We start from the raw sequence: 12,400 nt of genomic DNA, 5'->3' as shown, positions 1-12,400 counted from the left end.
TACTCGAGTATATGCAGGCGCTCATGTAAACACAAATACATTGTTGGGCATATGCAAAAAATAGAAAACACTACACTTGTGTTTACACAAGCACTGCTGTTTACCCATGTACAGACAATTATATTTGTGGGTGCTGTATGTGGCACCTATGCTTTTTGATTGGGGGGGGGGGGGGATTATACCAAAATTTACATTGCACAGACTCTGGCACTTGTGTGCAGCCTAAATGTGGATATATGTGTTTGCAAGAGTCCTGCAGTTGAGTGGACAGCCATTCACTGTAAATAAGAGTTTACATTGCATTTGCATAATTCAGTTTTCACAAGTATGTAAAGAAATGACATCAACATTTCTTTTCTTTTAGGTGAAAGTTATGTGTGCGGATCCATTGAGCCTTTCAAAAAATTGGATTATACAAAGAATGTAAATCCCAACTGGTCAGTGAATGTGAAGACCACCGCCAGCCCTCGCTCAGTGCAACCTCTGGCTTCCGCTAAGCCCAGCACCTCCGAGGGGAGAGAGGGCAAAGATTTTATCAGGCCCAAGCTTCTCACCATCATCAGAAGTGGGGTGAAGCCACGTAAGGCTGTCCGCATTCTCCTCAACAAGAAAACAGCCCATTCTTTTGACCAAGTTCTGACTGATATAACCGATGCCATAAAACTGGATTCTGGGGTGGTAAAACGTATCTATACACTGGATGGAAAACAGGTAAGCCACAGAATTTGTGTATACAGATAAACTGGAATATACAATGTCCAGGCAAAATGCAGTTTTGCTCAGTGCTGCTGACCCACTTCATGCAATTACCTGGAATGGTCCAAACTACCGTCACTAAGGGGAATATTCAGTTTTAAAAATGCAGTTATTCCTCTTGTGAAATGGCATGCACATTCGTTCTGCACAAATGCCAGCAAAATTGCATGTTACTGGCCTAATTTCTCTCGAGGTCGGATGTTTTTCATTTATTTTTACAGAATAGCATAAATCTAGAAAGTACTGCATTGTGGCCACTGTAATGCGCTAATGATCATAGGAATTGAATACCTATTTTCTATGAATTTCAACTCCATCTAGTGTACATAGGGTGGTATTTATGAATATATATTTTTATATGACAAATAATAAAGATTTTGTGCATTTTGAGCAATTGGGAGCTGTTCTAATTGCAGATTTAGGCTCTGAATAGTGGTGTAATGTGCCATAATATATATATGTATAAATTCTTACATGAGGATTGGAGGATTGAGAGGTAGAGCATATATTCATGGTTCTTTTGAGATTTTTAGTTTCTGGTATTTATGAAGACCTAACCTAAAAAGAAAATAGCATAGTTACATTTGATTTTTATGGCATTCACACAGAACAAATGTAGTTTCACAGGACAAATAGCTCTGTCATTTTGTTTATAAATACACTCTTATGCCGCGCACACGCGAGCAGAATGTCCGACATAAAAAGTCAGACGGAAGCTTTTCAACGTATATTCCGATCGTGTGTATGCCTCATCCGACTTTTTTTCTCCTCGAAAATTCTAACGGACCTAGAAAGAAAAGATGTTCTAAATATTTCCGACAGAACCAATTCCTATTGGGAAAACCGCTTGTCTTTGTATGCTACTCCGAAGGACCAAAAACGGCTCATGCTCTGAAGCAAGTACGAGACGGAAGCTATTGGCTACTGGCTATTGAACTTCCCTTTTCTAGTCCCGTCGTATGTGTTGTACATCACCGCGTTCTTGATGATCGGACTTTGGTGTGATCGTGTGTACACAAGAAAGTTTCAGCGGAATTCCATCGGAACTCCGTCGGAAAAACCTTTAGAGTTTATTCCGACGGGAAAACCGTTTTGACTAATTATTCTTTTTTATACTTGAAGCAAACACATGTTCTGAAAATATCCATTTTTAATTCTCACCCCAACTGCTGATGACACATTTTATTGTATTATTACCTATTATTATTATTCAGGATTTATATAGCGCCAACAGTTTGCGCAGCGCTTTACAATATGAGAGCAGACATTACACTTACAATACAAATCAATACAGGAGGGATCAGAGGGCCCTGCTCGTTAGAGCTTACAATCTAGAAGGGAGGGTCAAGTTGAAACAAAAGGTAATAACTGTGGGGGTTGAGCTGATGGAGAAAATGAAAATACAGTTAAGTGTGGGTAGGGTAGGCTTCTCTGAAGAAAAGAGTTTTCAGGGATCGTCTAAAAGCTAATAAAGTAGGAGATAGGCGAACAGATTGGGGTAGGGCATTGCATAGGATTGGAGAGGCTTTGTAAAAGTCCTGGAGGTGAGTATGGGAGGAGATGATGAGGGAGCTAGAGAGCAGGAGGTCTTGAGAGGAACGAAGAGAACGAGTAGGTTGGTGTTTAGAGACTAGGCTAGTGATGTAGCTGGGGGCAGAGTTGTGGATGGCTTTGTACATTAGTTGTTAGTATTTTGAATTTAATTCTTATACCTATAAAACAGATAATAGTTCTATGAACACCATTATGTGTACTAAAAAATGTAAACAATGGTGCAACATTTCCAAAGTTGTGTACAAGAGATCTGTGGCAGGGACCCCTGTGGAGAGGAGCAGATGCACAGGGCAAGTGGTTGTTTTACACAGGAGACCCTGTAAGTGTTCCTTTGCAAGTGATCACATTGAAGAATCATTTTAAGTTAAAGTTTTTTTTTTTGCATATTGTGTCTTCATATATTATATATATTATATATAATATTACTGGAGAAAAAGTGTGACATTTTGAGAAACAGGATGAATACAGATGTGTGCACTGGTGCAGTGGCAAAGGGCATGTTCCATGGTGGAGAGTGTAGGAGTGCTCATCAGTGCAGTAACAGTTACATGCTCTGTTGATTTATGTCCATCGAAGTGTCATCACCCAGCATGGGGACTATGCTGGCAGTGTGCAGACATTAGCTGTGCAGACACGCTTTAGCACATGTGTGATTTACTCACTTGTTGACTGTAGGCTGCTATTGAAGCCAAGAATCATCAAGCCGGTGATGGCTCAGGAGTTGGGGGTGGTGCAGAGCTAACTTTTTGTGGTTTTTACTTTACTATAACTGTAGGCTTACTTTTGCATGAGGTACAGAAAAAATATAAATGATGATCAAACTTTCTTGATAAGGGGTTGCCTCAATTGCAGCCCCCGACTTTACTAAAGTCCACACATAAAATTCAATAAATATTATTTATCAGAGACAGCAGACACACAAAAGGATATAGTCAAAGACTATGGGCATGATACGAGAGATCGTCAGATACTGTGAACAAAGTTGGAGACTGGGGACGTGCGTTAGGAGACATGAGCAGTCATAGGCCAGAGACATATTACATGAGGCTCCTAGTAATCCCTACCATGATAGGACAATAGAGAAACACAGATTAGTGTTTGATAGGGCCCTGAGGGCTGCACAAAAATTACCAGAGGGCCACATGTGCCCCTGATTGGGTTGAGCACCAGGGTATAAGGGAAAAAGTCTATGTACCCTGTGAAGGCCCGCTACCTTATTAAGGTTGGAGCCACATGGATGGTCAAAATAGGAGCTTAGCTGGCATTTCTGACCCCTGCCTAATGCCACGTAAACAATGGAGCCGATGTAGTGCACTGAGCTGAATGGGTGGTTGGAATGAAGACAGAATGTTGACTAACATCGCGGCACTGGATGCTGTTCCATGGCCCATGTAAATCCATTATAAAGGTGCACAGAAATAATGGTCATTGCCTGTTTGATCCAGTTACAATTGCATCAGTGGAATGACTATACACAATCATCATCTCCTAGATATTCCCTGGCTAACCCTTCTTGGTGGCAGATGGGTTAGCTGGGTTGAGGTTTTACCTAACATGCATGCATTTAACATTAACATATATCTGATGCAGCAGTAGAATGTTTTGCTCTCCATCTAAAAACAGCCAAAAAAATGTCATTCCACACAACGTCAGCAGGCCAGCCACAGGAACACTGGGGACCTTGAAAGAAACAAAGATGATTGTTCCCTGATAGAGTTGGCCGTTTGTCTCTGTTCTCTATTAGAGTGAGATTAGCAGATTAATACGAATAATAAAGAGGATCAAAGCACAAACAACCTAATGTTCTCATAATTGGATTACATTTTCTTGATAATCACAGAGGTCTTATCAAAAAGTGTGTAAGACAATTGGTAGAGGAATCTGCTGAACACTGTCACATACAAACAGAAGGGGAGATTTACGAAAACTGGAGCACTCAGAATCTGGTGCAGCTGTGCATGGTAGCCAATCAGCTTCTAACTTCAGCTTGCTTAATTAAGCTTTGACAATAAAACCTGGAAGCTGATTGGTTTCTATGCAGCGCTGTCCTGATTTTGCACTCTCCAGTTTTAGGAAATCTCTCCCAATACATTCTAGAGATGTGTGTTTCAGATATGATATCTTTCTTACCATAACATATCATAAATATGCAAGTAAATTGGTTGTTGCAATGACTCTAAGAAAAAAACGTTAAAATAAAATAACAGGGAGCAGGCAGGCTTTTTATTGCCGAAAAGACATGCATTGTCCATCCAGCAATAAAATAAACCTACCTGCCTGTTATCTGTTAAAATATGCACTGACCTGCACAAGTGCAGTTCAATTTACATCCCGGCACAATGACTGTGTTCTGGGATAACTGCCCTCCTGCACATGTGTGGGAGTGATGTCATCCTGCACCAAGCAATCAAGATGGCTGAAGACCAGTACCTGGAGAGAAGATGAAGGTAGGGTAAGCATTTAACACTTTAGTTACACGTCTAGATTTATCTGGCATTTGTTTCCCTGAGTCTATTCAAATATTTGCAAATATCATTGAGCCCTGATGAAGGGAGAGCATGTTTGCCCTCAAAACATGCTGGCTGTTATGTGATAATTTTATGAACAGACAGCATTTTTTTGACTCTTGGTCTGGTGCTCGTGTTATATGTATATGCTTTCAGTAACTTTGCCCAAAGTGTCATTGTCTGTTTAAAGCCACCCTCTGACTCGCTGATACTCGCCTCTCCAGTAATCCCCTGTTGCCCCTTCCTTTGTCTTAGCTGCCACCCAAAATACCCAGTGTTAACCGAGCACTACATCATAAGTAGAAGCGTTGGGTATTTTGTGATGGCTGTGATGCAGAGAGGAGCAGTAGGAGATTGCTGGGGAGATGAGAATAAGTGGGACATGGACATGTTAAGGTGCTCAGACATAAGAAAATTATCTGACAATTTAGGTAATTTCAGACCTAATTTAGCAGTTATTGTTACATATATTGGAATTGCATGAGTTTGTCTTCCAGTCATTATCAAATCAGATATTTTTAGAACTTTTTAACAATAAGTTGTTAAGGCACGTTTCTCCTTATACAGCCCAGATTGGTATGTTGTGTAGCACTGCATGGAATTATCGCTGCATAACAATTCTCTTAGTTTGGAGGTAAGTTTTATGTATAAGGCAGAGAGGAAGATTGGTGATCAAAGGGTATGTGGATTGGCTAAGTCACATGGTCTTTGGAGGGGAACATTGACATAAGCCAGTAATGGGGAAACAGCCTGCAGCCCGGTGGGGAGGTGTTGTTGGTGGTTTTGACTAAGGGGTAGGGTTGCTACCAAGGGACCCCATGCATTAGTGAAATTTTGTTTTTGGGAAGGAGTATTACCTGGTATATTTCCTTTGAACTATTTTATGTGAGAAGGGTCAGGCTGGCATTTAGTAGGGTACTTGCATAGTCTGTGGTATCCAATAAAACCAAGTTCCCTTAATGGTTTCTATCTTATCTTTGAGGAAGTCAGTTATACTCCATTAATATAATGCTGTTAAGCTATAGAGCTATAAGCTATAGTACCATTGAGCTATAGATGGAGATTGTGATTGTTACCAATTACAGAGAATCCAGGCTTTTGCTGGGTTGAGCAGATGGATCAGTGAAGAGCTCTTGGATCTAGATTTTGGGGTTGGTTTGAAGTGTTGCAAGCAAGCTGTAGGTTTGTTCATAAGGTTAATGTCGGTAAGCTGGAAAATAACTCAATTGATGTGGTATAAATATCAAATTTATTTTGCAACAGGTTTGACGGTGCCTTTGTTTTATTTTTGATGATTCAGTTGAAGGTCCTCAATAAAGTGGTTGTAAACTCTTTCATATACCCAATGAAGTGACTGCTCTCACTTACACACAGGGATGAAACAAATCCTCTTACATAGTTTTACCTGTCTATCTGCAGCCCTTTCTTCTCCACATTGCTTCAAAGTGCTGTATTTCAAAGCTTGTCTGAGAGTTCAGAGAAAAGGGGTGGAAAGCTGAACTCTGCAGAGCTCCGTGAGGAGAGCTCTGAGAGCTGATTGGAGGGAAGGAATACACGTTCCTCCACACAGTACACAGGAACAGAGCTGAGGCTGTCAATCATCTGGAGCTCCCTCCCCGTCACCTTTTTACTCTTCATGTCCAGAAAACTTGTTAGAACTGACTCATATTGATAGCAGAGGAAAAAAGCTGCAGACAAAGATGACACTTAGTACTCTTAATTTAGATAAGTACACACTATAAAGGGATATTCTTTGTTCATATTTCATGTCTGAGGTTTAGTACCACTTTAAAGCTGAATTTCAGTGAAGCTATTTTGAAAAGAGCCCTATGAATGGAGGGAGATTGGATGAATGAAAGGTCCACCTCCTCCAGTCAAGATATGTTTTTCATTGTGGTAACTGATACTATGGCTTCCATGAGTGGAGAAAATGGGCATAGTTGGCACTTGATGAGTGCCGTTCAAAGGTGCAGCCATTCATATTAGTAGCCCACAGCACCAGTAAATTACAGTTGCAGTGGTAGAGGGCTTCAGATTTCAACCCAACATAGTAGCCACCAGCACACAGGATGCACACAGGACAGTCTTCATTCATGGGAAGTTGAGGTTGATTTAAAAAAAAAAAATCTCACTAGACTTTAGCTTTAAAGGGTAACTCCACTTTCGTGGGGAAAAAAAATAGCAAAAAATAAATAAATATAGCATATACAAAGTCAAAGTTTACCTTTCCTTCTCAATCTGCAGCTCTGTAATTCTCTGCAAAATGCAATATGGCTACCCGGAGATGTTCTGTGCACAGAATGTGTACAAAACTCCCCCCCAGACACATCACTTCCTGCTTCTGTGATTGGCTCACTGATTTTCCCAGAAGTCCGCACTAAGATACAAATCAGATTCAGGCACCCCCTGCAACAAAAAAATAAAAATTTTGGTGAGATACTCCCAATAGGAAATCACGTCTAAAGGGAAGCAGACCCTGCAATTTTCCTCATTAGAGTCTGCAAGTGCAGCAGCTGATTGATAATTATGAAACCAATCCCATTATATTAACTTTCCTTATGGACACAGACAAACAAACAAACAGCTTTTTCTTCAGAATAACAAAAGATAGAAATTTTCAACATTGTTTGTTAAAGTCCTTGCAATGTACATAGATCACCCAGAGGGAATGTTTCTTTTTTTTCAACAAAAGTAGAGTTACTCCTTAAGTTTTAAATAACTTTATCTACTCTAACATTCCTATCTACAGCCTAAGTAATCTGAAAATGTGAACCTAACTATAGTTTGGGTCTACTTGAAGTTATAAAAAATAAATATGATATTTAAGCCAGAACATATGGAAGATGGTGATTCCCAATAAGGAACATTTCTGGAATTTGGTGTTTCCAGAAGAAGGTATATCTTTTATTAAATGTGATAGACCTAAATAAGGCAAGCCTACATTTACAAGATAGGGAAAGCTCTTTTTCACACTGTTATTTTTCGAAAGCTGGAATACTTTTTTTTGGTGAACAAAAAATCCATTTCCATTTCCATTTACAGAAAGGATGTACAATATTTAGCATTTCATATTCACCTCTAACAATAGTTTAAATCTTGTCATTGTGGTGAACATCTCCAATTAAAAGCTTTGTGATTCAAAGTATAATTTAAGGATGAGCTGCCCACATAAATATGTGGCTTCATCCTACCCATAGAATGGGGTTTGTCACTTAGCCAGACGTCTTCCAGCGTTTAACTTACTCATATATTTTTAGCTACGGAGTTATGAATTGAATGTTTCTGGTTCTTATTATAGCCATTTATGCTTTAGTTTCAGCAAAGTTACTGGCCTCATTTCCTAAAGGGTCTGAGAGAATGGTGCCACAAGGACCAGTCACATTTTTTAAGCTTATTCTCCCTTTCAGTAGCAGGAAAATGGAAGAGACAAGTTGTCGGCAACAGATAGTCAGTGACAACTGTACCTTAATACACTTATTAGAGAAATGATTCCTGTGATCTTTTCAGGTGCATCTATAGCAACCAACCAGAATCTATCTTCTCACACTGCTCATATCCTGAAAAAATCCAACACTCTTGTGATCCATTGAACTTTGGACAATTTCATGCTCCCAACTTTGTGGGAACAGTTTGGGGATGGCCCCTTCCTGTTCCAACCTAACTATGCACCAGTGCACAAACAAGGTCCATAAAGACATGGATGAGTGAGTTTTGGGTGGAGGAACTTGACTGGCCTCAACTTGATAGAACACCTTTGGGATAAATTAGAGTGGAAACTGCAAGCCAGGCCTTCTCATCCACATACGTGCATGACATCACAAATGCTCTTCTGGAAGAATGGTCAAACATTCCCATAGACACATACCTAAACCTTGTGGATAGCCTTCCCAGAAGAATTGAAGCTGTTATAGCTGCAAAGGGTGGGCCAACTCAATATTAAACCCTACGGACTAAGACTGGGATGGCATTAAAGTTCACTTGCATGTAAAGGCAGGTGTCCCAATACTTTGGTAATATATAGTGTATGTGTTTGTATATCCTATTGCTGCTTTTTCTCTACTAGTGAATGCCACCTGGAACAGTTCACCCATAAGGCCGCGTACACACGCGGGGACTGTTCGCCCAACTTTGTCCGCTGAACAGTGTTTCGGCAAACAGTCCGCTCGTGTGTGGGCTTTCAGCGGACAGTTTCAGCGAACAGTCCGCTGAACAAGGTTTTTCGGAAATTCCGAAAAACTGTCCGCTGAAACCTTGTTTCAGCGAACAGTTCCCTCGTGTGTAGGCTTGTTGGACAAACTAAGTTCCGCGCATGCTCAGAAAGGCTTTACACGCCGAAAGTTATAATGCAGTGTATAGGACGTCGTATTTTTCGTCCCGTCGTACGTGCCGTTCACGTCATCGCGCACGGTTTCAGCAAACTGTTCGTACGTCGTGTGTGGCCATGTCCGTCCATGCTAATTTTGAGCGGACTGTTTGCCGAAACTGTTTGACGGACAAAGTTGGGCGAACAGTCCCCGCGTGTGTACGCGGCCTAAGGCAACTTAGGTAGGAGCCTACAATTTCCATAGTTTTACAGTAACCAGGTAAGGGGCAACACAGTTCCTCAACACCGTCATTGCCTGTCACTTCATAAGAGTACGTACATGTAGGCAGTTGGTGCTTGATGGGGTCATCCCAGTAAAGACAATGCAAATGTGGTGGGTTTTCTATGCAATCCCTTTTAAAATTGAAATTTAGTCAAACATAAAAAAAAAAAGAAAACAAATCAGCACAAGAGACATTACTTACTATCAGTGCGGAATGTTCTATGTGCTGATGGCGGCTGCTTTAGTTGAAATCCGAAGTCCTCTGAACCCCGTCTACCCCTGCAATCTTCGAATGCAGTGGGGGTTAATAGATCTGAACCTGTCACTGGCACTCATTGAGATTGCTGAATATGCCCACCTTTCTGTCCCCCTCCCCCATTCAAAGAAGCTGTACTATAGCTTTCATGAATGATAGATGCTCTGTAAATGGAGGACAGGCAGATGAATGAAAGGTCCACCTCCTCCATTCATGGAAGCTATAGTACAGCTTTTATTAATGGAGGAGAAGGGCCAATAGGGTGGATATAGTCAGCATTTGTCTGTTATAGGTTTGTCGACTCGCCCCAGGACACCAGCTGATCACTGCTGCAGGGGTAGGGGGGATCCAAAGGACTTGGGATTTCAACTAAAGCAGCAGCCATCAGCACAACGAACACTTCACATTAATAGAACATACTATCCCTTGTACTGATTTATTTTATTTGTTTTACTAAACTTAGATTTTACGCTCCATTCACATTTGTCAATGGGGTTGTTTGTGATTACTCACAGGATACTAAGCAGGGTCCCCTGCAATTATGTTATCCAAACCCCCATCAAATCATTCTCTGCAGCTATTACCTTTTGTACCACCACCCCCTCCCTTTAGAATGTGAGCTCTACGAGCAGGGCCCTCCTGTACCTTTTGTATTGTACTGTAATTGTGTTGTCCCCTCCTATACATTGTAAATCGCTGCGTAAACTGTTGGCGCCATATAAATCGTGAATAATAATAATAATAAATATGTGTGGGCAAGAAGCCCCATTCAAACCAATGGGAGACTGTAATTGATCATGCAGTGATTACCTGCCGATAATTGGCCCTGGATGCAGACTGTCTGTGTAATTACACCAGCAGAACTGAAAATATGACTTCAAATATTTCTTTAAACCCATATTCATTTTGAAGATCCCCACTAAATGTTAAAACTATTATTTTTCACTCATCTCCAGCCATTCCTTTCCATTTTAGTTTTGATTCTGATTGATGGCTTTTGTATCGTTTTTATTTCAGACACTTTGGGACTTCTGTATTAAGCAGATTATTTGCCACTGGATGCTTATGTGATTTTTTTTTTGCATTGTCTAAAGCTGGATTCTCCCTCATACTTGTAGCTCTAAGACATTTGCTATGCTCTGCTTGAATCTGGAATCCCCTTTCTTCTGTGACAAATTCAGGTCTTAAAGTGGTTGTAAACCCTTTACAACCACTTTAAACTACAGGCAAGCCTATAATTAGGCTTGCCTGTAGCTGCACTGGATATCTCCTAAACCTGCACGGTTTAGGATATATCCCTGTATTTGCATGTGCCGACGCCATGTGGCACATGCTCACTTAAGCCAACTGAAGCAATGGTAGTACGTGCCGTTGATTCAGTTGTACTGTGCCGTTCGCGGCGGCTCCCGCGCACATGCGCGGTAGTGACGTCATAGTGGCTCCGACCAATCACAGCGCCAGAGCTGTGATACCCGGAAGCAAGCCCTGGGTGACATTACAGCAGCCTGAGGGGGAGAGGAGGATGGCTGCGGAGATTCGTTCTCAGGTAAGTAATTCATAATGAGCTAGTATGCTATGCATACTAGCTCATTATGCCTTTATCTTTCAGGGTCTGTTTTTATTTATTTATTTATTTATTTTTTTTTTGCAGGAGGGTTTACTTCCTCTTTAAAAGCTAAACTTCAGGCAGATATAAACGACACATAATAATGCAGCTTTGTAAACATTAGTACATCAGTAAATGTATTTTCTTTTAATGCAGGCAATTTGGTCTAAAACTCATGCAGTCCATTGTAAAGCAGAGCTGAGAATTGATGGGAGAGAAGCAGCACAGGGGGCCAATAATATGTGGTGCAGTGCTGCTGTGCTGAACAAGGATCATTGTATAAGGAGGAGAGATTAGAATGAGAGAAAATTGATCTAATCGCTCTGATGCTTCTCTTTTCGCTGCCCAGCTAGTGACTGGAGGAGAGGCAAGACTTGTATGTGTTTTCTAAGGCAGCATTTGTACAGGTAATTAATCATGCTATAAACTTCATCAGGAAGAATCTAAAGTTCTCTGTAGCTGGGATTTATAGCTGTGTGCAGATAGCTGTAGTAGCTGGCACATACAGTGCAATGACAGCCTGCTGGCAGCCGCAGCTGTCTGTGACTATTCACACAGCCAGCTATTACCTGGTGTGATCATTGCAGGGCACACACAAAGTGCATCCAGCCACTACCACTGCCATGATCACTGTTGCAGCCATGTGTTGCGGAGCCATTCCCCACACATATTGACTGTCCGCAGTGACAGCTTCCTGGCTGTTTGCATAGAGATTTCAAATAGAACTAAACTGCATATGAGCACTACAAAATGACGACGCTATTTAATTCATTTTTACTATTCAAAGCAAACTCACCCATCCATCCATGTCTTCATGCTTTATTTTGTTGAGAAACCACTTTGAAAAACACCCCTGTAGCATTTCAAGCAGTTCCCATCTTGAGCAAGTGTAGATGATTCCTGTAGCTTAGGCATGCAGGTAGATTGCATGCTTGGCTGAAAATGCCCTTCCTCCTCTGCTCCAGATGAAGATAAAAAAAATGCCCATGAAGACTCCTGGGGTGTATGACATCATTTTGACCTAGGCCAGAAACCAGGAAGCAACTAAGGAAATCTAAAAAAAAAAAAAAAAAAGAAGTTTACAAGTAAATATAATCTACCTACTTATCTATTTACTTCTATCCACTTTAATAAC

At 40.9% G+C, this 12,400-nt stretch overlaps 1 protein-coding gene across 4 annotated transcripts in view; it reads left to right on the top strand.

The window, feature by feature from the left end:
• The window catches only part of DCLK1 (doublecortin like kinase 1), a 551,424-nt gene that overhangs the window by 95,185 nt on the left and 443,839 nt on the right, over window positions 1–12,400 (top strand). For all 4 annotated transcript variants that reach the window (XM_077484138.1, XM_077484139.1, XM_077484141.1 and 1 more), the window contains exon 3: window positions 365–711. In XM_077484138.1, the coding sequence (XP_077340264.1) occupies window positions 365–711 (347 nt within the window). The remainder of the gene's footprint in view (window positions 1–364; window positions 712–12,400) is intronic.

This window comes from Lithobates pipiens, unplaced genomic scaffold (genome assembly GCF_037356315.1).
Source record: "Lithobates pipiens isolate NorthernLeopardFrog02 unplaced genomic scaffold, aLitPip1_a1.2 Scaffold_16, whole genome shotgun sequence".
NCBI lineage: Eukaryota > Metazoa > Chordata > Amphibia > Anura > Ranidae > Lithobates > Lithobates pipiens.
Note: the sequence above shows the minus strand (reverse complement) of the source record. Positions and strands in the feature narration are given on the sequence as shown.